This window comes from Dermacentor albipictus, chromosome 7 (assembly GCF_038994185.2).
Source record: "Dermacentor albipictus isolate Rhodes 1998 colony chromosome 7, USDA_Dalb.pri_finalv2, whole genome shotgun sequence".
Taxonomy (NCBI): domain Eukaryota; kingdom Metazoa; phylum Arthropoda; class Arachnida; order Ixodida; family Ixodidae; genus Dermacentor; species Dermacentor albipictus.
Window position 1 is genome coordinate 47,588,445 of NC_091827.1, and position 26,648 is coordinate 47,615,092.

General features: G+C 46.5%; 1 protein-coding gene across 6 annotated transcripts in view; it reads left to right on the forward strand.

Moving 5' to 3' along the window:
* The window catches only part of Calx (sodium/calcium exchanger 3), a 339,781-nt gene extending 322,239 nt beyond the window's left edge, over positions 1-17,542 (forward strand). For 4 of the 6 annotated variants that reach the window (XM_070522200.1, XM_070522203.1, XM_070522201.1 and 1 more), the window contains 4 exons: positions 4,417-4,485; positions 7,103-7,228; positions 9,645-9,803; positions 12,156-17,542. In XM_070522200.1, coding sequence (XP_070378301.1) covers positions 4,417-4,485; positions 7,103-7,228; positions 9,645-9,803; positions 12,156-12,532 — 731 coding nt within the window. In that variant the 3' untranslated portion in view covers positions 12,533-17,542. The remainder of the gene's footprint in view (positions 1-4,416; positions 4,486-7,102; positions 7,229-9,644; positions 9,804-12,155) is intronic. The other 2 variants (XM_070522204.1, XM_070522205.1) reach the window with 1 other exon arrangement.
* The last annotated feature ends 9,106 nt before the right edge of the window (positions 17,543-26,648 follow it).

The following is a 26,648-nucleotide window of genomic DNA, read 5'->3' on the forward strand; positions in this document are numbered from 1 at the left end:
TTCTTGCAATCAGTAGGAGTAGGAGCCCACTGAACTCACCCGCTTACCTCGTCTAACGGCGGTTTAACGCTAACTCGTTCATTTGTTCTAACCACCCATCTAGGCGGCTCGGTGGCCCTGGCGTTAGGATGTTGGGCACGAGGTCACTAGTTTTATTCCAGACCACGGCGGGCACGCTCGCAAAGAGGCGCTCCGCAAAAACGATGCTACACCGCGCGTTTGGTGCACGTTAAAGAACTACGGGCAGTTAAAACGCATTTGGGGCCCTTTTACCACGACGTCCTTCGTAATTGGCTGCGCAGTTTCGTGACGTTTAAACCACACAGTTTAATTTTGATTCAACCCTAAGTAAGACACGAGCATTCTTCAGCAACGGCAACTTTGTGCGTGTGCCTAATCACGTGTCTTGTAGTTAGTACTTAGTGCTAGAAGGCATGCGCGACGAGCAAGTGACAAGAGGAGAAAACTGAACTCGATTTGGAAAGCAGCGCGCTTAAATACCGTGTCGCTGAGGTATCACCGAATATCGGTAAACGCCGCGCAGCTAAAACTGGTCTCAACCTCCCGAGACGGCATCTCTCATGGCCGATCTGCCTGTATAGGTTCCCGTAGTGGCACGTCGTTCAATAGGCATTGTGAATGGATTAGCAGTTCTAATGCAATCGCAGCGGTAACGTGCTTGGCAGAACGTGTGCGAATCTATTCTTAAAACATTTTCCTGTGCCGGAATTTGATAGCTGTTTTTTGCCACCTTTCTAAGGGTTTTCTAGAGTGCCCTTACCTTCACTTATTCATTTGAATAAGTCCCCATTTGAAGATGTGCGTATGGAGCTCTGTAGCAAACGTTAGGGGTTCGTAATGGTTCGGACGTAATCCTCAGATATTAAAAGAAGCTCCCGAGTTGCAATATATACGCTTTAAAATGTCTTCGTGCATTATCTTCAGCGCTGAAATGAACAGGCAGCCTGGGCCCTTTTATTTCTGATTTCATGGAATGAAAAAGCTTTTTTCCACATTGTTACCTATAGCATATGGGCAGCGTTTGCAGATTTCATTGACCGTCACACAGAAGAGCGAAGTCAACGTATTTATAGAAACGCTGGTTATTATTTCTCGCTCGGTATTTCATTCATTCGACCTCTTACGAAACACGAGGCAGGCTTTTACTGTGCCGGTAGCTTTAGCAAAGCAAAGATACGGCAGGCTTCGCAGTGTCCTATTTTTTGTCGCATCAGTGAGATGAACGCTCCATCCACGCTTCACCCTAATTTACGAAGAATAAAAGGATATTGCAAGTCCCTAACGTCTTCAGTAGAGATCTTTAGCATTCCGCTACCGATGTACCGTCCGTGTTACGCATGATCGCCGAGCCTCAGCGTGCTTCCAACCGGCTTAGCTTGTCTAATGCGCCCAAAATTGTCAACTCAGCCACGCAGTGGTGGTAATGCTAAAGCTGTACTGAAGTACTAAAATTCTCTACTGATTGGCTAGTATTTCTTTCTTGGCGAACAATTTTTTTTTATGTACTCGAGGAGAGTAACAGTTTAAATCTTGAAAGATACACCCAAGAATGTATAATAAATAAGAACAGCCCACAAAAGTGGAAGAAAAACGAAACATTTTCGTATTTTGGGCCGTTTTTTACTGCGTTCTTGTTTTTTTTGCGTTGTACCTTTTAAAAATGTAGGTGTAGCAACTCGTCTAGTTTTGCTTCCTTTGGAAGTAGTAGGCTGACTGGACTTTTATCTCTGCTAAGATCTCTGCCAAGCTTTACTGGTGTAGTCAGGCCGTGGACGAACGAAAATAGTCCAGCGACTTCTGATGTCGGTACCAATGTGCGGGGCACAAAAAAAAAACACGTCAGAACGTGAGTTACCAGTCGACGTTGTTTCGTGTTCGCAACTAAAGTGTCTCCGCGTACGTCTCCGGGCACATTTGAAATTCCACCGAAAAGTTTTGGCATTTTGCTCTCACCGTCCATTCGCGCTTGTTTTACGGGCGGGACGAACTTCGCGAATGGGCGTTTCTCGCCAATATGCAGCCTCTGGAACGCACCGATCTTATCCTTGTCGCAGTTGTAAAAAGCGCCGAGACCGCTCCAAGAGAGGTCGCCGTAGTTCGGCTTTACGACTCGCAAGATCCTTTTACTAGAACACGTGACCCGTCGCGGCCATTCGATCCGTCTTTGGGCTCGCTAGAGACTCTCTTTTTTTCGTCTTAGGAAAAGCACATCGATACCTAGATCTTTCGCTACTATCTCCGCACGTTTGTGCGATTTTGCGCCAAATTTTTGTAATATTTCTGTAGGGTGGTGGATCCGTGTTGTCCGTATGGACGGGGAAGACGAGCGTATAAAATTCATGCCTAGATGTTGAAGACCATGCATAGTACTTCAGAATTAGGCAATGTCAATTTCTTTTTTTTTCTTTCTTGGGAGGGCGTGGGGAAGGGCGCAGAATTCAGAGTTGGCGTTTTTTGTGAAACTTCTTAGCGAATAGGTTGTTGCAGAAAGAAAAAGGAAAGATGCGGTGTTATAAATTACATTCCTGCACTTACTCTCAAAGCACAGAAACCTGTAAATTTTGCACAGTTAAAGACAGTACAGACGGACGGTGAGTAGCACTGACAACTTCGAAGAGTCCTGCCTCAACAAACTCGCTCGACCATTTTAAGCAAGCGCCGTCTTGCCTTTTCGCCGTTTATTTTTCTCTCTCGTTAATTTTATTACGTGCACTATACTTGCGAAAGAGTTGCGAGCTTCAAATTTGTTTGTAGTTTAAGCTCCACGTTTTTTTTGTTTTTTTGTTTTTTTTTATTTAGCCGGCACAGTGGGCGAGTCACTTTTATGCGTCGTTTTACGTGTAGCCCGAATCCACAGTCTGGAGTGTCGGCAACGTTCTTTCTGTGCTCACGATGGGCGCGACGTGCTTTTCATTCGAAATTGCACTCTCCACTGCGTGCACACACCAGCTCTGTAAAACGCATGCATGCCTACATCCGCTTGTTTTACGCCTTTGGTCACCTTAGTTGCACGAGCATCACTTCCAATTGACTACCTTGACTGCTGGCCGTATAGTTTGCATTTTCACCCTGGTCCTGTTTCTGGATCCGCTGTAACATGATAAAGCACAATTGTGAACGGATGGGTCTATGAGTTGTCGTACCGTTCACAGCAGTGTTTTCTATTTTTAGTCGTTTAATTGGCATAGCTTGCCGAAGAGATTACGTAAAACGTATGTGGTATCTGAGGTGACGCCGAAGTTTTGGAGCACACTCGCGGGCATACAGTGGGACATCGGACGTCCGGTAACGTCATTGAAATTGGTCTCGGCTAACGGGTCTCGGCTAACGGAGAGTAACATCGGGTTTATCTTATTCCGTGGCGCAGCTAGGGAATAATCTGCGCTGGCCTGCAGTGAGGTTTGTTGAGCTCTTCATGGTTGTCATTGGTGATTCAAATACACCTCAATTAAAAATAAAAAGCTGGATTATCAACTTATGTTGCGGTAGAAAATACTCTAACCTCGACAAGGAAGATATTATTAATGATGGTGCCAAGAGCATCTAGCAACACCCTTAATGTTAGCTTGTGGCCCTGTTAGCCTAAAATAGTATAATCATGACACATCAAATGAAAAGTTACAAAAGTGCCAAGCCTGAAACGGAGCATTATTGAAGACAAGGTAAGCCATGCCTGCGGTTATTTTTCTTTTGTTTTCCTTCTGTTGTGTGATTTGAATTTTGGTTTTATTACAGGCTTTGTTTCTTTAAAAGCGAAGCTTTCTTCCTTTTGTTCCTTCGATGTGACCTCATGAAACAACGGAACACGCTGGAATCTTGACTCTTATAAGAGAGCTCATGCTATTCCAAGATAATCAAAAATTTTATATCTATCAACCAATTCTCAATTCATACCTGCGCTTGCTGCAGAGGTCATGTTATTTAACTGCGATGCCCGTTCAGTTATAAATGGCCTCTGAGATCACGCGGCGCGCGACAGCGCTCATTGGTGGATCTCGGAGGCCGTGCGTTATGCAGCGCCCAGCGCACGCCCAGTGATAGAGGGCGCTAGGCATTCCGCGTGCGGGATTCGAGCGTATATGACTGTGAACATCGTTGCCGTCAGCAGAGCACTCTGTTGAAACAATCCGAAAGAGCTTCGCTTTACGTAGATTCCAACAAGTGCGTTGGATCTGCCGTAATACTTTTTTTTCCGTTTCCTTTTCTCTCGGTTGTTCTGCCTTGGTTTCGGGCGAACGTCTTACCACCTGCCTGCGTGCCCTGCTACCTGCCTACCGTGCTACCTGCCTGCCCTGCTGCTTGCCTTACTGCTTGAAACACACACACACAAAAAAATCTCGCATGCACCAACCTTACCTGCATCCCTGTCCTAACCAAAACGGTGCACGGGTAAAGACGACAGGAACAAGTTTAAGACGGAAGAAGCGTTTGAAATGGAGAACATCAGCTTGAAATTCACCAAAGGTAAGTGGTGGTTAAACACCAGAGAGTGTTAGAGTGTTAGAGCGCAGAGTGTTAGCTCTTAGTGAGTATAAGATGAAGCGAAACTGAAAAACAGACCTCTGTTCTTGACATTAATGAACTTCTCTGCTTAGTACAAGCGCACCGAATTTGTACGGCGGGATAGGGTCGTTCTTCTTTCGGCGTAAATGACATCTCAAGTGACATTATCATCCTTTCAACAATGCATTGAATGTTGCGTCGTGATCGACTCGTTAGTGCAAATCACTTAGTACCTCAAGCAAACGCACCACGTGCTTATTCACACGTTACATTTTGCGAGTTCGTATGTAATGCCTTTAGGCATTATACTGCCACGATGAAAGACAACAGTTGAGGGTAATTCCTACTTAAAGCGTTGCACGTAATACCCCGTTTACTCCAAACTTCAGTGAAGCTGCCAACTTCCGCAATTTGCGAACAAGCTATAGCACGTTCGAAAATTGAAGTTTATAGAAGTGCTCTAGGTTCTCAAGAAATTTGACGTGTTCAGCAACGCGCTATATTTACCATTCAAAGTTTCAATCTTTGAGAAATCTATTGCGTACATATTTAGCTTACAGCTGGAGATGTTGCTGAACTTTACACAGCTGTCGCGGCTGTACAATATATTCAGTTCAAATTTTAGATAAAGTTGAAGCACGTTAGTTCAACAAAGATACACAAATGAAGTAGGGGCTTCTCTCAGGCCCTGCCTGAGGATAGCACTAGTTGTCGAAGCGTTTCTTACCAACGACGTCGTTTTCTATTCAATCGTGCAAATCAATAATGCTGATTCAATCTTTCTAATCAAGTAAAAAAGTATAATGCAATCCGATTGTAGCATCATGATGCTACAATCGGCAAAATGAACGTCTGAAACTTCAAATAGTGCTGAACATTGGCAAAGAGATAAAGCGGCCGTATTCCCAAAGACTCTCTTGCTTGAGACCGTTTCGTTATCAGCGCGGGTTGGGCCAGACATGACATGATGGGCGAGACATGATAATTATCAGCTTTATATAAGATGAAGTTCGTTACAGTGACGATGACCGATACCAGGCGGTGCTCAAGCAAGATAAATTTGGCGGATACGGAGCTCAATGTATATGCGAATAGAACTGCTTCAAAGTACGCAAGCTTCCATTAACATTCCCTTTAGTTCTTTGTGTGTAATGCCAAAAATACAGTTCATGCGTTTAGAATGATCGTTTATAGTTTTTCATGGATGTTTCCCGCTGAATCATTGGAAGCTTAAGGCAAGCTTGTGCATCTGTCAGATGTGCAAGCGTGGTGTCACTTTGGTTCAATGTTACACGACAAAGTGTAGTAATACTCGCTGACGAATTCACTAGGCGGGAGTGCGTTAAGAAAGCTTAAATACACAGTTAGGTTGTATACAAGTTTAAACCGAAGAAAAGCTTTAGTTATTGAACTCGCGTCGCCTGACGCGCTCAGGATGCGTTGTTTCGACAGCACTGGTGTAAGAGTACACAAAAAAGCAGCGGGAAATGAAGCTACCGGATTGTATCTTGTTTGTAGTGGCATCATTGCAGTCGTCTTTGTTTCAAACAGACACCAGGACCGAATTGAGACTGCTATGCCCAATTTCCGGAGCTGCTGCCGGTTATTTTTCTTGCGTGTTTATTACAATGAATTGGAAAATTGAGAAGCGGTGTGACAACGTTGGTGTTAAACGAATTGCTGGAGGTTTGCTTTCCTGGTGACGAACACTTCCAGTGAATTTTTAAATACTCATAGAAAAAAATTTTAATGTCACTCAGGCATCACTTCCATCGATTCCGAATGACACCTCGTTTGGCTGTGTCGCGTACGGCTTTGTAGCGTACGATGTTGAGTGAAGCAAAGTGTGCTCATCTGAAGTGACTGTACATTTCCTTCTCTTTTGGGTCTGAATTAGGCGGAGCTGCGCAAAGTATGGCATAATGAGCCCTGGTGCTCGTATTGTAACGTTGCAGTTTTCCTTTCCCTGTCAGACGACGCGCTCGGCTGTCGTGGCTTTTAGAAAGAAACAGAGGACGAAGACCTTCACCAGGAAACCAAATACAGTCCGTCCTCTCATAACACTAAGAAATACCTTCATGAGAGAAACAAGAACTGCTGTCTGTCATAAAGCATTGCGACGTATGGGTTTCCCTGTAAAGATAGCCTCGAAGTTTAGGCAAAATTCTTTTTTTTTTCGGGAATCGAAACCAAAACACAAGCTTTTACGACATGGCCGCTCAACCATATGAGCTAACCAGGAAGCTAGTAAGTGGCAAATCCAGCCTGAGTCAAGAAGCAGGTTGATGCTCATGAAACCTTCTGTTTATCTCACGTGGTCCCGGAAAGACGATTCGTCAGGACCAACTTTTCTGCAGCTGCCAAGCTCTCGTTCCGAGAAACACGTACTTCGTGGCTGCTTTCTAACATTACAATATTTTGTCCATCTCGCCGGTTACCACAAAACTGAGTTGCTTAAAGAATGTTTTGCCACGTAGGTAAGAGGCACGGATTACTTAGGAATCTTTTTTGTTGCTGTTGTTGTTGTTCTTCTGAGCGTGCCATTGAATCTCGCTTCCTTTCCGATTCGACCCACCAGACGACGACGAGGAGAATGGTGAAGAGGGCGACGAGGTGACCGTGCGCATGCCTTCCTGCTCCGACTACGTGATGCACGTGTTTACCGTATTCTGGAAGGTCCTCTTCGCGTTCGTTCCCCCGACAGGTGAGCCGAGTGGCAATGCTGCTTCGCTTTCTTCCTTGCCGTTTGATGCAGTGCACTGTGACGTAGCTACACTGAAGCGTAGTGCTCTTAATGCGACACCAATGATGAGCAACGCCATCGCTGTACTGTCGCGCGTTCGCTGCTCCAACTTGGAGCCAGCGCGGAGGCTCTCTTCCCACCCATGTCTTCTTCGGTGATCTCGCCGTGCAAACTAAGCTCTATGAGTAAAAACGCCGCATATATTTTGCGACACATTCTCTGTAGGACATTACGAAGCAACAACTTGTGCAGGAGAAGACGAGAATTGAGGAATGGGGTTGATTGCGGAGTGTTCATAACTGAAGGTAGGTAAATAAATGCGTCACAACAGCGAGCGAGACACTTAACAGCACAGACACGTACATTTTTAGCGAATGTTTTGTCTGAGACACAGTTGCTATCATTATTTCTGTAGCGGGCACAGCCTAAATGTGAAAGCAGGACATGAAGCAGGCAACGCGACGCATGGCTCATTCACTACTTCATGTGTTGCCCTGTTTGTGTCCTGCTGTTGTCCTTTATGGGGACTCCTATATATGTCCTGTCTGTAAATCTAGTCTACACATACGCTGTCGTTCCTCGCCCGAATGCACTTGACTACACGTTCGTTCAAGGTGGCGGGTGAAGTGGCTTGGGGTTCCTACAAGGCTGGTTATGTGACATGCGTGTACGTGCCACGACATTTGTGACAAACTTTCAGCGACGAGTAATCAGTCCCGCTGTCATCTCTCTTGTCTCCGTCTTTTTCCGCGCTCTACATATGTACCAGGAACAAAATTGAACTAGCTTCAATTTGCTGCACTGTAAAAAGTATTGCAAAACACCTACTGCTTATTTTTCGAAGGACTGTGCGTATGCCATGGCTGGCCGCGAAAATAGGTCATCACAGTATACCATTACGATAAATTTGTACTGTCATATGTGCACTGACCATGGAAAAACCAGCAGTGGATAGTTTACGTCCGTTGGCGGCGTGTCTTCTTTTTAGAATGCGTACGTTCGCTAGGGTAACCACAACTCTACAATTATGCGAACAGTAAAACTTTCTATTGGCCTTATGTTTAGAAATATTTACACTGCGATTGGAGGAGAGTGTATAAGGGTCCGCTGACTGTCGCGTCACATGTAGGCAAAAAAAAATAAAGAAACGAAGCATAAAAGGTCACTTTCTGAACACATAAACAAAATTAGATTTAGCCATGCACTGTAAGCAAAGCCAAATATGCATTATCTTCAAATGGCATCGCCTATTAGGCACAGCGATTTCACCAACATTGTAACGCCAAAGCATTATACACCCCATTACGCGAAAATTCTTCGGCTTCGGCGTAAGCGAACGGTGGCACCAAAAGTGGCCGACGGCGCAAAGAGTAAAAGAAAACATCAAAAACTGCTCGGGTTTACGTCAACTTTCTCAGGGAGGTTCCTGCAAACAGCGTAAATTAATGACTTTGAAATCAAAATTTCATAAATTTCGGCTCGGGTTGGAATCGAATCGGGGTCTGTGGGTTGCGAGACGAGAACGTTTCCAGACGCCACGGTGACTTCACTGTTTTTGCTTACTAAAGATGTGCCAAGTGCGTGCCCTACTGCACACGTCACGTTGCGGCCATCTGACTCACTAAAGGCGCTGCCTAGTACGTGCGTCATTGGGCACGTGACAGCACAGCCAATGGGGAGGAAGTGGAGCACGTCATCAATTTCTAACGTGAGCGCATTCGTGGCGTTCTGAGGTCTACAAACGGTGCAATGCCTTCGCATTCGCACACGTAAGCAGTCTTACACGTCTCTGACGAATTTTGTTTAGCAGGTGCCGGCGACTTTCTTCTTGTCGTTTGCAGGTGACGTGTCAGTCATTTAACCCCTTACAGAGCGGTACCCGTATGGGCCCGGAGGAACTGGTTTGTGGGTGCAGAACTCGCAGTGTAACGTACTCAGCGCATAGATATGAAGCAAGAGTGAAGTGCAGCTCCAAGAGGGCGCATTTCTTAACCGTATGTGAATTTCTCAGCGAAGCTTTTTGTGCACGTGTCGCTGCCCACGGGATCATGCTGTGCAATGCCTGAAAGACACCCCGGGTGTGCACCCGTGGGCAAAAGTGTATGGACCACACCTTCCTAAAAGAAATTAAATTCTGCGCTTTGTAAACCCACAGCTCAAGATTCAAAACAGCATTGCGATGCTCGTCTGGTAGATGTCGAACTGCAGCAGGTGAGTTGAGGCGGCTTCAGTAAGCGGCGATGACATTAGCCTTTTCCCGGAACCCGTGGTCTGTACACTTGTACTTACATTTATAGACGATGTGACTGCAATTACGACGTCTTTGTAGTTCCGAGGTCACCGTACTTACGACGTTGTCTTCGCTTTCTCTCTGCAGATTACTGGGGTGGATGGGCCTGCTTCGTCACCAGCATCCTTCTCATTGGCGTCCTGACCGCTTTTGTGGGCGACCTCGCGTCGCATTTCGGCTGCACCATCGGACTCAAAGATTCCGTGACCGCTATCTCCTTGGTCGCACTGGGAACAAGTATACCTGGTACGCTATCACAAGAACCTTGGCAGAGATGGATGCCGCGAGATGTACCCCAATAACAAAGACTTTAGGTTTGAATGGAAGACGTGTGCGTTCCAGGCGATTATCGCGTGAGCATATTTCCTTTAATACGACTACAATACCACAAATAATACAGCAGAAAGTACATGAAACCTTATTTTACGGGTCGTTTATCTCGACGTTAGCACATCGGGTACCATTTAAAAAGGAAATTAGATTTTACGCAGCGTGATTAGCGCGCTCCAATCCCGACCGAAATGCGCTTAGTGTGGCAACCAACCACAGCATAAATTTGTGATATCAGCAGTGTTATTTTCGCGTTATATGAAATGTACGCGGACAACGGCAGTTCCCGCTTCCGATATACATCGAAGATGGGCATGCTCTGTATTGCGATAAGTTTGCGATAACATCCGAGAAGTTATCTATTAGTTGTTGCTTTCTTTTTGCCAAGGGGTGTTGTCATGGCAGCATAGTTCGTATATCTTTAAGACTGTACGTTATTTAATTGCGAATGCGTGCTACAAATGCGTAAGTTTCAAAACAACCCAAGCAGACGTGCTGGGCTCTGTATCTGCGAAGTTCTTTATATTATCGCCGCTCTAATTGGGCAGCTAGCCTACCGGTTGTTGACCGTCCTGGAAATTGTGCAATGACAAAGTTTTACAAAGTTTAGGTAATCAAAATATACAGGTCGCTGACAGGACCGCCAAAGTTGGTTCGTTGTTGAATCCACTGTTCGAAGTGTGCAGTTCTCCCCTGCGTTTTCGAAGGCTAGCCGAGAAGCTGAGCGCCACATGTGTGACCCATATATTCTTTCAAAACGGCCGCTGGTGTTTGTGAAAATAAAGGCCTACTAGTGATGTCAGTACTAACCATGGGCGTTTGGTACTGACGCTGTGTGGTGCGTGGTATATATACCACCTGCGTCTGTGGTCTTCTCACTCAGTGTGAAGCAGAAGTCTTTCAAGTGATAACCTAGCGCATGTGTGTTTTGCTTTCTGTGCCAATGTCGAAAGAGCGTGGAAGTGCACAACAGTTTACGGTGAAGTAAGCGCTACCGACAGAGAAAAGAACATAGCGTGGACATTTCGGTTTATACGGGGATTATTGTGACTTTTTGTCAAGTTGCTGCAAAGTGCACAGAGAGAGCTTCATGATGAAGACGGCAACAGAATTTGCCTTTGATATTTATGCCTAGAATTTTCGCACATGGAATGCAAACACATGCAGCTAATACGCCCTTCGCAGATACTGCTCTGTGGTTCTACCGCTATGTTCAAATTTCATTCAAGGGCATCAGTGAATACGACCCTATAATAATAACGTATTTAGCACAATTCGTACGAGTGAAGGAACTATATCTAGTTTTATAAGCCTACTCAAATGTGACGAGGTTCTATATCGATCCTAGAACGTTTCCTTAATCCAATGGATAGCTTTTTAGACTGTCCGTAAGGGTATGACAGTTCACGAAATACCGCAACAGTGGGGACGTTGACGGCCGTGGCGGTTATGGTAGCGACGTCCTCTGATGCTTTCTTTCGCCAGAATGCTTTGGAAATATTTTCTTGCGCTGCTGAATTTTTCGTGCAAAACGAGCAAAAATACTCACTATACGCTCATGATTGTGGCTGCACAGACCCTTTGCACCAGCACCTGTGCTCCAGCTCGCAGGTCGTTTGCAGCACTGTGGAAGTGGCAGGACTCCTTAGCCAACGGGAAAGCCGAATACTTCCTCGAGATGTGTTCATCCTCACCGCGTCGTCTGCTGAGCGGCTGCTCAATTCACGGTGTACGACTTGCATGAGCAAATGTGCTAATATGTCACATATCACTGTAACGTATCATGTACCAAGTTCAAACAAAACTCTGTAATCCTCTCATTAATCAGGTAGTTACACCTGGAACAATATTCAGCTGCGAAAAGGTATCGCTTGCATACGCCTTGTACCTTCAGCAGCTCTGCAAACGACTTGTGAGATGTAGCATATGTCGAGCACGGTGATTATACAATTTTCGTTATTTCTGCATCTGGTCTAGTTGCCGTCACCGTCACACATGAGAAGACAATAAGCACTGATGACGCACTGAAGCACGTCTTCTCTCGGGATGTACGGCGTTGAGTTATTTCTGATACTATTACGGGCAGGCAGTAGCGCTTTGTTTGTTGTCGCGCGTTCTACGGTGAACCCTGCCGGTCTTGTTGATCGTAAGCATGTCTCACCGAAAGTGTGAAAATCGATCACCCAGAACACGCGCATTTAGATCAAGCAGTGACTCATCGCTGCGCGCCTGTCTTACCCGTGGCCGCCCGTGTTTCCTTTTGCGCAGACACCTTCGCCAGCAAGGTGGCGGCGCAAAACGACAAGTACGCCGACTCCTCCATCGGCAACGTGACCGGCAGCAATGCGGTCAACGTCTTCCTCGGGATCGGCGTCGCCTGGTCACTGGCCGCGCTGGTGCACTGGGGACGAGGGACGACCTTCGAGGTGCTTCCGGGCAACCTGGCCTTCTCAGTCACCATCTTCTGCGTCTGCGCACTCTTGTGCTGCGTCGTGCTGTTGATGCGCCGCAACAAGATCGTAGGCGGAGAACTAGGGGGACCGATGCGCTTCAAGTTGCCCACCACCATACTCTTCGGCGGCCTGTGGGTCTTCTACGTGACGATGTGTGCCCTCGAGGCGTACGGAGTCATTCAAGGATTCTAAGGACACCCACGGCCCGGCGGCGATCCCACACGCTTGTCCTTCGCCGTAGCGTCGCGGAACGTTTTGAAGGGGGGGCGGGGGCACTCAAAACGTTTCTCGACAACATCGAAGACAATACTCCGAAAAGGAAAGAAAACGATCTGCGGGCAAGGACCTGCTACCGTGTCTGGGGACCGACGCTTGTCGCTCCTGGACTGCCAATGTGAACAGCCTCCGAAGTGTTCCAAGAGTTCGGAGACTGCTGCTCCACCAGGATTACGTTTTTTCGGCGGCTTTGGACATTGTTCCGGGCCCGGGAACGCACACGCGGAGATGTGCGAACGTTGTCGCTATTGACGACAACGTTTAGCGGGAGACGTTTGGCAGTGGTGGCCTACGCTAACGCTCTCCAGGGCTCGCATGACTCGCCCCGCGCCATTAGTCCCCTCCCTCCCATAGGGCACTTTTTTTGATGAGGTGCACGCAACCGGACATCGAACATATTCTCTTATATAAGAGACCCGAAGATAACAAGTTTTAAACGCGTGCAATGGCCGCAGAGTCATGGAAACTACCACGTCAGGGAAAGTTTCGTGTCTCATCAAGCCACCCGCCATCAATATAACTTTGTGCCCGAGTTAGCCGCTTGTTTGGGCACATGCGCTACAAATTGGCAGCGACCGACACGTTTGTCTAGCTGATGGAGTCCCTGGACTTTTGGCATGCCAGCTTCGCGTGACACGCTCAGTGGCTCAACGAATCAATCCCTGTGCTTTCCTCTGTTACAGTGTCGTGTGCAGAGACGTCAGAAAGTGGAGTACGGTAGCAAAAAACGCTGCCGCGTGATCAACCACGTCTTTCCCTATGACGATACAAGGCGCGACGTAAAGCCTTGATTAGCGGCATTGCCCGGTTGACGTGCCACGCTAAATCGCTGTGAAATGCCAAACAAAAGCGTGAAGGCCTGCGTATTCAAGACAGTGTGTGATGCCATCGTGATTGTTGATGCTGACGTTATGGTCTCAATACGAGAAGGGCAAGTGGTCACAGCTTCGAATGGCTTGCGTGTGCGAAGCACCAGGTGTCGGCTATGAGCGTACGTGGGTCATTGAGAAATGCGACAGTTTAGCGAAGATACATGGTTGAAACAATTTGTGCGTGCACTGGGCAAATCACTGCCTGCATCGTAGCATGACGTGACAGAGAACGACAACGTGGTGTCTCGAATTATGCGTCGTGGTGCGAGTTGTGTATGGACACTGCAGGGTGGAGCCTCTTTGGAGACCCGATGCGTGCTACAGATATCCATGTGCACAGTTGGAAGTCCCTTCTGAACTCCCAATGAACAGAACCGACTTTTCAACGTGTGCGGCGACCTGCTGCTCGCGACCTCCGGACTGGATTGTGAAGGCGAAGCAAGAATTCCAGGCAGGAGGAGTACGAGAGCTTTCGTTCGGCCCCTGCGATTTAGAGGGAGTTGTTCGTTTGCTCTGGCCGTGAACATGGACCGCACATAAGTAACAAGAGGACCCTAATTACAATGCTTGCCGTTCCATTACGAATTAAGGATGAACTGCGCTTACCGAAAAGAAGCGCATAGACAAAGCAGTCTATCAAGAACGAGCCATCCTTTCTCCTGGAACATCATGCTTGTCGCAGTTTATCCGTTCGACCCAGTAGTGTGACCATCTTGAGGCTGCCTCACACAGTGCGGCTTTTCTAATGAAGTTCCCTCCGGCGCCCCTAACCAAACTGCTTTGTTGCTTCGGCTCAATTGCGTTATCTGGAAATGTTCATACGTTACAACTTTCATTGGTTATTAGTGCAACCCCTGGACGAACAAAGTACGTGGGTGAAAGAGGTGGAGAAATCACAATTAAGAAGATCGCCGTGTACTCCCCGGAGTAACAATTAAAAAAAAGGAGCTTGCACGTATGAAGGCTATCGGGAGAATTGGCATATTGCTGACTGGCTCTTACAAACATCAAAACCACTTTCGAAACAGCACCGCCTTTCAAGTGCGTAGGCCTGCGATATCTGAAATGGTTTGACGACCTGTATTGCGTGAGTGCTCGCGAAGACTGACACTTGATCATTGTGTTGCAATGCAAAGAAGTTATGGAAGAAAGACAGTGGCATCGACTGCGGTAAGATCCGTTGGAGTGTCCTCGCGGAAAAGTGTAGTGAAAGAAAGAATCAGACACGTACCACAACTGAGAGACTTGTCATTGCTGCAACAGTATTTATGGCTTTTCGGCTGAGTCAGTCTCTGTTTTGCGCCTCCTGGTCTTACTAACAACGATTCCTTGAAAAATATTGTGAGATCGCGGAAATATCTTTCTTCTTTACTCCTGGTTGACTGCAGACGAGGTCCGAAACATTATGAAAATTTGAGAGGTGCGAGTTCTTTTCAGAGGTGCGCTACATTACAAACAACGTAACGACAAGCCTAGTGGCAGTATTTAAGGTGGCAGTACCACGAAAAGCTTTCCCCAGCATATTGTAATACCCGTGCGAAGTTGCTCTCTTGTTCATGGAACTTTCACCTGTGTCAAGACAACGGTCAAGCTAACACGAAATGTTCATGTGCCGCAGTGGAGACTACGTGTGAAAGAATAATGCCGGGAATACATTGCTTACCACCATAGCTCATGAAAACACAGCCATCGTCAAGCTAGTTTACCGTCTATGTAAGCAAATGGGGCCCATATGTAGGCTTTTTCGGGTCTCGTCACGGCAAATCCGGCAGCAGCCAGTGCGATATGCTGGTGGAGTTATTTTGAGCCGTGCTTTCTTAGAACTCCTTCAAGAGTCAAAAGAGAGTCATGATGAATTAATCGCGTAGGCTGCTTCCAAAAACCCCGTCAGCCTCCACATGTCCGAAGATTCATTACGTTCAATCTTTAACAACCGTCACATCTTCATAGCCACACCAAGACAAGGAAAAATATTGAAGATCGACATATGACAAGATTGGCTCCATGTAGTGGCGACGTGCGCATGGAGAAAACTGCGAACATCGATCGTACCTTTCGCCGACTTCGTTGAGAAACTTTGCGGTTGACCTCCGGAGGTCGTCGCAAAACTAGTGTGTTGACCTGCGCTCTCTCTCTCTCCCTCTCCCTCTTCGTGTTGCTGTTCTTTTACGTCGCGTTCTCTTTGGTCCACTGGTGTAAATCCTTCCCACTGTCTATGCCCCACGTGAAAGCGTCACGCTGCACTGTGGACAGGCGTGTGCCGACGCGGGAAGGAAAATGAGGACGCTCTCCCAGAACACCGAGAGTGCACGTGCTCGTGTGTGTGTGTGCTAGTGTGTGTGGACGTTTTAGTGCCGTAGTGACGCTTCCCCCCTGTTGCAGTGTTTATGAACTGGAGCGAACATTATTCGAACTCGAGCGGGGCTGTTAACTGGCCGCTCGGTTTGCGGATGACGCTGTCTCGACTCAAGAGTGTTTCTTGTTTTGTTTTTGTTTTTGTGTCTCCTGTTGCACCTCGCGATCCTTCAAGCCTCGGGACTTAAAAGGAACACACTCAGAAGGTGCTGCGGCGAGGAAGTGAGGAACACGAAGCATGCAGAAGGGAACTCAGAGCAAAATACCAAAGCTTACCTCTTTCTCCAACGTTTTTCCTCGCGAAGTATGCCGTTTCACATAATTCTCGCAACTTCTCGTCTGCTTCGAAAGCTCGTGTGCCGTTTACATAGCAAAAGTAGTTTGCGTCATTGCGTATCACACACCGTTACAGGTTGGCGAGCAAAGGGCGCGGTCCTGAGGCATCGCGTGTCTAAATGTAAAAGGCAGTCGCTGTCTTTTTTTTTTCTTTAGAGTCGCTGACTGCAGAATGCCTTACATAGATGGTCGCTGTCGCAGGCGTCCCCATATCCGGGCGAATGTTTTTCTTTTTGCGCTAGTTATTGCAGGACAGGTGTGCGAAGATTTTTCCCTCGACCACTGTTATATCCCAGGACGCCTCCGTACTGTTTTCATTCACATACACGGGGAACGCAGATATATCAGGTTTCTCTACATCTTCGAGAACATAAAGGCATATCTTAGCGATCGCTTGACCACTGGTGATGAGGATTTTTATCGGCGTATCGGCATTAGAATTTGTACGTGCGTACGGCATTTACCTTCGTACGAGGGCAACGGGAAGTAGTTGCTCGTAAGGTGAACAATAGGGTACGACACTTCCACATTAGCGAGTTTTAGATGAAGTGCATTAGTAGAAAATTTAGACGCATAATTCAAAAGACTGCACGTGGGTAGATTCAAGGATACAACTTTCTTTTTTGTATAAACACATCTTAATTGGGGATGCTTAGTTTATACGCGTGGCGATATTCGGCTTCAAACTATGCCTTACGTAATTTCCTAGTAGTTATAAAGAAATTGTCGATCTTGTATTTGATTGCGGCTTGAGGTGCGTGGCGATTGATGTTTTAAGAAAGAAAGAGAGTCTGCGGCAGCAGTCCGCGCATATAAGTCGCATATAAGTGGCGTGTATAAAAAGCTACGTACTGTCGAACATTAGCAGCTTTGTACAAAGCGGCATCTCAGTAGCTACCGCGCACAGTACTAAGACCACGTGGCAGGGGCGTGGCGACGGTGACGTCATGGTGACGGCACGCCTCCTAAAGAGTGTGCTCTCGGAGACGACAGTTCAACGTCGTCAAACTGTTTCACGTGTAATTTTTTTTTGCTTGCCTCAACTGTAATTGTCTCTCCTAGTCCTTAGTCGAGCACATTGTAAACGAGCTGTACTGTCTCCGACCTTCCCTTTCCGCACTATCGAATTTTCCACTCTCCCTCGCTTTTCTCCTTCCATGTAAACTCGGGGAGTTTGTACAATTAACAGCAAACTATACTTCTTTGTGTTACTTCAAGACTCGTTGTGCTGTTTGTCCGACTGCTCCATTCCCACTCAGAGAGGATATATAGAAATGTTGTTCTCAAGTGATTGTGCCGAGAAATATTACGAAAAATTGAAGAAACAGAAAAAAAAAGAAACACGAGAACTGAGCAGCTGTTACTGCTTCGTCTTGTCTCAATTATTCCTTTCTGGTGTCGATGTTGTCAGTGCTTTCTCTCAGATAGGAACAAAACGGCAAAATTTTTGTGACGAAATGAAGAGCGCTGGGACAAGGTACCAGCACTTGTTTTTGTCGACGTACCATTGGCGTAAATTGAAACGTGAAAAAAAAATTAAATTATGGGGTTTTACGTGCCAAAACCACTTTCTTATTATGAGGCACGCCGTAGTGGAGGACTCCGGAAATTTCGACCACCTGGGGTTCTTTAACGTGCACCTGAAACGTGAACTGGGACGTTACGCCTCATACTCGTAATTGCATAGAAACGCAACGTGTAATTTCTCCTTAACCGCTTTCTGTGTGTTGAGTAGTGCCAAGCGTACGTTTTCGATTCTGAACGCAGCACGCCTGTTAAGAATGCAGGTGAGCCTGGAAGCTGAACAATGCGCTGGAGTAGTTTCGAAATTGTTCGCTTTGCAATTTGTGGTGATAGTGCCACTGATAGTAAAGATAAGCGGATAGTACATGGTCTAACGTGCGTGTGAGTCGAGCCACTGGTATAAATTAAGGTGGCTCTCACGTCTCAAAGTTTCGTAGTAAGTTTAACGGTTGTGGCCGCGAATTATGCTGATATGTCGATAAACGACTCAAAAGTTAGAGTCTTGTCCCATGCTGGTGACGACTCCATCGGAAAGCAAACCGGAAAGGCAGAAATCTGACCAAGTTAGCAGCGATGTGTGGCATGAAACGGCTGCCATACAAAACAGCGAGAGAGGAAGAACGAGGACAATGACAAGACAAACGTATTTGCGACATATCGTTCTCCTTTTTTTCACGCGTTATTGAAGAACAACTAGAAAAACTACAAAAACAACACATATGTGTTTCTGCCATTCATCTCGTTTTTTGTGTCTATGTATTGTACGAGTGCCCACCCGTACGACTATGTAGGGTGTCCTGCAGCTAACGTAAGCCAAGCTGCTCAACGAAAAAAAAACATAGTTCTAAAACACGGTGCAAGACACGGTTTTAAGACCTAGCGTGTTCGGTTGTCAGGACATTGATGACCGAATGCTGTCGATCCTGTAATCGTATTTCGCGCCGGGTTTTTTTCAAATATTTCCTCTTTTCGTTGAATGGCTTGGCTAGCGTTAGCTAGGACACACGGTATATGAGAAGTTAACAGGCGGGAGTACATTATATTTTGTGAACTCCCCGTGAGCCACTGTGTAGATAAGAGTAATCGAATCGCGAACCACTGTGAAGTCAGTCATGTCACGTTGTCTTTTTCTCTTTTCTTTTTTTTATCGTAAGGAAGCATTACTGGTTGAAAGTAGCTGTACATCATTGCAAATGTTTTAGTAATATCGCACGAGCGTCCACTGCGCAGCGTGTCAGTGGTCTTGCAGTAGTCAGGGGCACTCCTGTAGCGAACAGCGGTGCAGATAGCATTCGAACTGAAAATCGCCTTTCGTGGGCGCCGCGCATGCTTTCGCCAATCCCGCCGCCACTACAAGGCCGCTGACGCGTAAGATAAAAGAAAAAGAAAACAGCCTTCGCCATTTTCCAAGGAGCTCGGCACGTCGAGCTTCCCGCCGAACACTGTGTACACCAATCTGAAAATCCTGTGCCACTGGGAACCAGCTGGTGTTCAGTGCAATGCCTGATTTATGGGCCCAGTGTCGCCCTGGATACTGTGGCGCTGGACAAGGCGCATATCTATTGAGAGATGTTGGGTACTGGCTGCACAAGGTAGCCATAGATCTAAAGAAAGAGACGTTTTTGCCTTTCCGGTGCCTTGGGTGCCTGCATTGGGTGCCTGCATTGGACGAGTTGGCGTAACGTACTTGTCGACAGATGGCCCAATAACCCCGCACCACATCAATCAGGACTCGATGGCAACCAAATGTCAGTGGGATGCCTCGCATTGGGCGCTCACGGGAAGGCTACAAATGAACCTGTGCAGGCTGATATGGATTGGACAAGTTTTGAAGTGAAAGAAGCTCACAGTAAAATTGATCATGAAGACTGACTGAGGAATATGGAAGAAAGGAAATGGGCTGGGAGAGTGTTGGGGTATTTGTACAGGAAAAAACATTGATTCACAGTGGAGGAAAAGAACTGGGAAGTTTAACAGCAAGTATGCGACATGTAGGATGGGCAACACAGCAACAAAGAATGTCAAGCGCAAAGTCAAATGCCGAGACACTCTCATGGGTGACGTCAATGGAAAAGAAATCTGCTATGCGTAACTACTTAGGAGGAAAAACACTATATCTAGAAAGAAACAATTTAGGATAACTCAAAGGGAAGCTCGTTACTTTTCGAAGCGAGATCAGAATGCCTTCGAACACGTGCTTATAAAGCGAGATACAACAAGGAAAAAGCATGTACTTGCTGCGGCAAAGCTAGGGAAACGACGGAGCACGTTCAATTAGAATGTGAAGATATCTGCACACTCGTCGATTTAGGTACCTCGCGCCTCCTTGAAGCCTTTTTGTTCATCGAGAGCAGGGGAAAGTGAACATGTCCGCAATAGGAATGGAATGGTGGCCAATGGAAGATTCGTGGAAGAAAAGTAAGGGAATGGCAAACAACGGAGGCCTAAAAAACGAAGTTCATATAGGGGTTCAGAAAGTTTAGTAAGGGGAATTTATCAATGGTTTTTTTTTCATTTTTCTTTCATTTAAAAAAGATAGGACATTAGGCAATATAGTAACAACAGCTTGGTGCAGCCATCAGAAGACTGATCTGCGCGTCCTGAAGGAATGCGAAACTACTCGTCCAGCGAGATCTTTCGATAACGTACGCCTTACGGAAGCGCTTAGATTCAATGTGAATAGAAGCATCAGCCGATCAGCAGTCGAGATAAGCAAGGGGCAATCGGAATATTGGTAGGAAAAAAAGTTTGCAGAACACCTAAGCTTCGCCTTTAAGAGTGAAACGTGATAGCATTCAAAGAACTCTGACTGCGTCTCACGCTTCCAGGCAACTGCAGCTTACGTAACAGTAATGCTTACCCGGAAACGCTGGTGGCGAACGCTATGCACGAAGGCGAGCTTTCTGGTTGAAACGCCGCCCCTTGACTGGGCCGCGATTGCGGTGGAGGCGAGCATCATCTGGAGCTATTGCAAGGAACCGAGCGTTTATCGCCTTTGAAATGTACGAAAGCGGTTAGTGTTTTGACTTTCTGCGTAACAGAATTATGTCATCTCATATCTTCAATTTACAATCCGACGCTATCATGTCTCTAGGTTGTGTGTAAGTTGTACTTTACGATTTTTCTGACATACTTTACCTTGCGAAATTCAATTACATCGGTATCTTCCTTGCAATACATGGAGGGCCTGCGTGGTTAGGAGCGCGCTGTTCGAAATGATTTTTGCCGGAACGACAGTCGACGCTGGACGCCGATGCCGTATTTTCGGGGACACGGGGCCTTTAACGCTATCGCGTTGAAAAGCAGGGCAGAGATTGATAGGACCGGATCCGTTACAAGCATAGATAGCGGTACAAGGTAGGTATAGACGATTTAAGGAAGTGAAAAAAAAAGATTAAGGAGATGTCTACAAAAGCCTTAGAATGAAACACATGTATAGCGCACGTGATTAATTCGAAAACTCTGAGTGATCATTTGCCACCGCCCCGTTTCAGAGGGGACACCAACAAATCATTATCATCGTCACATTCTAGCACACGGAGCTCCATGTATGCCCGTCAGGAGAGTTTGGCGATTGTTTCATCTTGCCGTGCTCTCGGCGCCGGGAAGCACCGCCCACTTTTCGTGACGCATGCCCCCTAACCACGGCGGCCGCCAAACTTGGCGGCGTCACATTTGCGCCACCTCTAAGCAACGCTGTTTAATGTTTTCCGTATATAGCGCCCCTTTTTTTTAGGTTCTGCATTGCCACCATCCAGACTGTGCCAGCCGCCTCCCGCATTGCTCGCACGTGAGTTAATGCGCGCCGTTGTACGCGGTGAAAGCGCAGTACGCTTTATATTGCGTCACGGGCTACTATTGCGCGTCACAAACTTGCCCCGGCAAATTCAGTGGGCTCACGCTCACTCGTGAATGTTTTCTTCGGGTCAATACATGCATACTCGCATCCGCTTATACACACCATCACACTCTCGCGCAGGCTTCCTGAATGAGTAAAATTAGCGCACTCTTGAATTCTGCCCACCGATGCACGCGGCACAAGCGCGCACATGCACACACACGGCGGACGTGTTTTGCAAACATTCACTAACACATGTGCGCACTCAACACATACATATATATACTATCATTCGTCACGCTATCTTCCCCATACTATCATACTATCACCCCGGGTTCCGTGCGCGCGACGGAAGACTGCGCGTTTCCTCGCCGCTTTCCTCCCCGCTTTCCTCCCTTGAGCGCAGAGGATTGAGCCGCGACGGTCAGCTCACCCTCGCAAGCTTTCACTCGTACATACAACATGCGGCGCGCGGTAACGCTGTTATCGCCCTTGCACTTCATACGGAACATGACGGCGACGGCCAGTGCGCATATAATTGGAGTGCGCATATAATTGGAGTGCGCATATAACTGGAGTGCGCATATAATTGCTATCGCAATGGTATGGCTCTGACAAGACAGAAGATTACCACACAGGTGCACACACCGAGCACTCTAGATGTGCATGTATTTCTTAATTTATGTTGTATGGTTGTTGCTGTACCTGTCGGAAAGTGTATTATTCGTACTTAAACGTAACGGAGCCACACTAAATGGTAAGACGAATTAATTTCCCCTGCAGCTCAATTTTTGTGCTTGTTTAGTTGCCACCGCCGTTCATAAATGGCGTGGGCAAATGTGCATAACGTGACTAAAATATCTACTAGAGAGACACATGATGCCAGGTGTCTGGCATGCGCAGCCATTATGCATGGCTGCTCGGGCCACGTGTACATATCGGGCCCATTCTCCCTCACACTTCGAGGAAGTTCGAGGGCTCTCGTATTACCGCCTTGGAAGCTGGCTTCCTCGAGCGTAACTCGTAGTAGAGCAACAACTGTTGCTCATCCTCTAATAGTTGCCATTTTGTGGTTTACAGAACAAAGCACGAAAAAAATAATTGTTTATAATATCAGCATGTTATGCAACAAACGTCATCTAGAGTTCTCGACACTCATCCGGGGCACTGTCGGAGTTAATTTGTGGATTGGATAAAACGTAATGCAAATGATCCACTGTTAATCACATACAATTGAGTACTGCTCTAGCGAAACTTTCGCGCTTAGCATGCAACTTACTTGAACCATACATAAAAATAGAAAATAATCTGCGGCGATGATGCTTGAGTGCTTATAGCTTGCCGCGCCAGCGCACCAAGTTGCAGGTTCGATACCCGGCAACGGCGACTACATATTGTTGGAGGCGAAATGTAGAAACGTTCATATAGAGTGATCCATATTTTGAGCGCAAAATTCAGGAACGCTGGTCACCAACTCATCCCGTCTACTTTGTTTCCTTTTGTGAGTGCCTTCTTCTATTTCGCGCTGCAAATAACAGCGAGAGCTCAAGCAACCAACTAGCACGCCTTACCAGCCTTTACAGCTATGCTTTCGCGTACTTGGACTTCAGTGCATTGCCAGTAACCACAGTTGGCCAAAACTAATCCGAAGCCATCCACTACGCAATCTCTATAGCCGCAGTTTTGATTACGGACGCTAACGACAAAAATACGCTGAGCTGTTAATCACGCTTCCACAATACCACATAAGCCACGTACTACTCTTAACACGGGCCAAGTCTCGGTAAGCCAGAAAAAACAAAAGACACGTATTGCGGATCTCTTTCGGCTGCATTTTTTAGTGACCTGTGGCACGTGGTCATAATCGTCGAAGACCTGCCGTAACCTGAGCAAGGGGAAGCGGACCAATGGAAAGTGGGTCACGTTCCCCCGGTGACCCACTTTCGCTCAGCTGGCTTCTCCACTGTACTTCTGCATTAAGCGCGACGTGTGCTCCTGTACTCTACCCCAGCTCTACCGATGCCAGCGTCCGGATGATCGTTCTGATGGCCTGCTAGGGCTGCGTTGCTGCCGGCAGCAACACGATTACGCCACCGCTGAGAATTTACGCCAGCAACAAAGTTGAATGCCCTTGGTTACTGCAACATTAGCTCTATGTTGTGGCGCAGAGCTCTGGTTGGGCTCTGCGCTACCAGATGGCTGCACCGTGCGGGCCACTCCCGTTCGCGCCTCAGCCCATCCGGTAGAAAGCACACGCCGCTTGCGCTTACCGGAATAGCGGACGCGCTAAGAGCTCTTTACTATTACGACGTAGCCTCTAAATTTTGGCGGCTCGTACGAGCGTTATTTTCGAACCTCTATGAAAAGGAGGCTCTCCAGCCATTTATACAGTGCTTTCTACTCAGGATGGTGCATGCACCCAGCCCCTACTGCGAAGAGAATGAGCGAACAAAAAAACTGCTCCTCGCTCACTGCTGGAGCAATGACGGCTGCGCCCGCTTCAGAGAGTGGCACTACCCCAAGCGGAGGCGCGTGCATCTAGGCACCCCATTCGAGAAGAAGGACACGAGGGCTTTTGTATACATCTTCAGCTTCTTTAGCAGCATACGTAAATGTAGCACTGTGCGGGCATGATCGTGACCGCTTTACGAGACACCCTACAGTATGGCTTTATTGGCAAGTGGTATGCACTAAAAAGCTCTGCTAATCCGATTCTACGCTGATTCTCAGTAGAATGCATAAGCCGTCATACTAGCCAGTTTACAATCGGCTCATGGGCGCGACCGTATTTGCGTGACACGGACACGTTGACGCGCCCGTGTCAGAGTAAACGCCTCTGGACGACCGTTGGGATTTGACACCGCTTGTAGTTTCGCTGTAAAATGTATTCAGATCTGTACCAGCAAGTGCTAATACTGATTCAGCAAGTAATGCATGAATGAATGAATGAATGAATGAATGAATGAATGAATGAATGAATGAATGAATGAATGAATGAATGAATGCTTTATTTAGACAATACATTGTCTGGGATGTAGGGGCTAAAGGCAGATGCAGATGCCTACCCGTACATTGATCAGGGGGTGGAACATCATGAAAATACAGTGGAACAATGTAGAAACAAGCAAAAGAAGAAAATGTATGCGGCAAGCAATCAAGTATACAAAGAAGTAAGATTGTTACATTTTATACATAATATATCATCAGTAATGCGCGAGAAACTGGAAATATTTAAACAAGCAAATAATACGTATGTGTGTTACAAAGCATTATATAGCAAATAGGAGAAAAAATGTAAGAGAAGAAGCGACTAAAATAAAAAGAAATGTTATCGGGACTGCAAGGACAGTTAAGTATCATTAAGAACTTAGCATAAGATAATTCCTAATCTTTTTCTTTAGACTGTAAGCAGATCTGCATTCCTTAACCATAGTAGCGATTTCTGGATTGTTATTTAGGAAATGAGGTACTAGGTAGGCGAGTGTCTGAGTACCATATTTGGTTCTAAACATGGGTGTACTAAGTCTGTTATTCCTAAGGTGATATTGCGAGTTGTCGGATGACAAAAATGTGGACAGGGCATTTGGGTCATGCAGAATTTCCCTATGTGCATACATAGCAAGCCTTAGTTGGAATAGATCATCTATTGTAAGTACGTTTAGCTTGGAAAAGTATGGTGCAGTGTGGTCACTACGTTGAAGGTTTTCTATGCAACGCACAGCTCTTTTCTGTGGGATTATTACCCTATCTAAATTTGTCTTAGTAGTTGTACCCCAGATTAGTAGACAATAGTGTACATGTGAATGAACAAGGGCATAGTAGAGCTCTAGCTTTAATCGTTTTGGCACCAAGGTTCTGGCATTATGCAATATAGAAGTTGACCTGCACATATTTGCATGTATCTTGTTTACATGTGGTGTCCAGCTCAACTTTTCTTCAAAGACGGCACATAGAAACTTATAAGTAGAAACCCGTTCGATAGCACAATTCTTAAATCTATATATAATACAGGTACTATAGTCAATGTGCGCGTTTTCAAATATTTAAGATAAAGAAATAGGATTGTGCAATCAGCCACAGTTTTTTTTTTCAGTCTTCGAGAAGGCATCCGGTATTGATGAGCCCGCGAGTATTTCTTACTTAAACAAAAAACGAATTGAATTCTCTAATCAAAAGAAAGAGATCGAAAAACCCCACTTAGCCGAATGTCGGGCGCTGTAGGCAGTAGTCTGCGTGCTACCTCATGCTGCAGTAACCAGCATGCGCGGGTGCCCTGTCTTCTGTAAGCTACACATAAAACGTACAGCCTAATACAAGGTCGCGGGGACCACCCTTCTTGTGCCATTCGTTCACGAGCTCCATAGTTGACTGTGCACTAGTCCATCTTCAGTTCCAAACCTAATTACTTGCTCTGATAAACAGGTATCTCAGCTCGCCTTGCTACGCTTCGAGTGGCACAGTTCTGCAATAAAATCATTACATTATGCCGGCCTAAATATCAATCCGCGCAGCAGTCAAAACATTGGCAGTGTCCCGCCATCTGACGACAGCCACTGCAAGCCGTTATGCACGTGAGACATCGGCCGCTGAGACCACCATCGTCATCGTACTTGTTCAGTGCGTCGGTGATGCAGCGCATAAATCTTATCGAACTGGTAAACTACACAAGAATCGAGCCACAATGGCGTATATGCTGCCTTACTTATATGCTGCCTGGCCAACGAATTATTTGGGTGGGTCACAAATACGATAACTTATTTTTGGGTAGAGAAATGGCCACTGTCCTGCCACCGCTATCTGCACTGTGTCTCTAAAGGTGAGCTGAGTCGGGACGATGTCATGTCTGCGGAGCAACCATGGTTCTTGGCTGTTCTTTTCTTTTTTTACTCCGTACATGTTGTGCCACATGGTCGCAAGAAGAGGAGACACTTGGCCGTGACCATTGTCTATCTTTGGGAGCCTCTTCTCTGGGGCATTATCATAGGGATGTTGTGCAGCTGTTTTGGGGTATATAATTGAATCTGGACGATTTCCTTGCTGAGTTCATACATTTTTGTCTCGCTTCATTCATCTTAGCTATTCGAAATTTCTGAATAGTGTTTCTTTT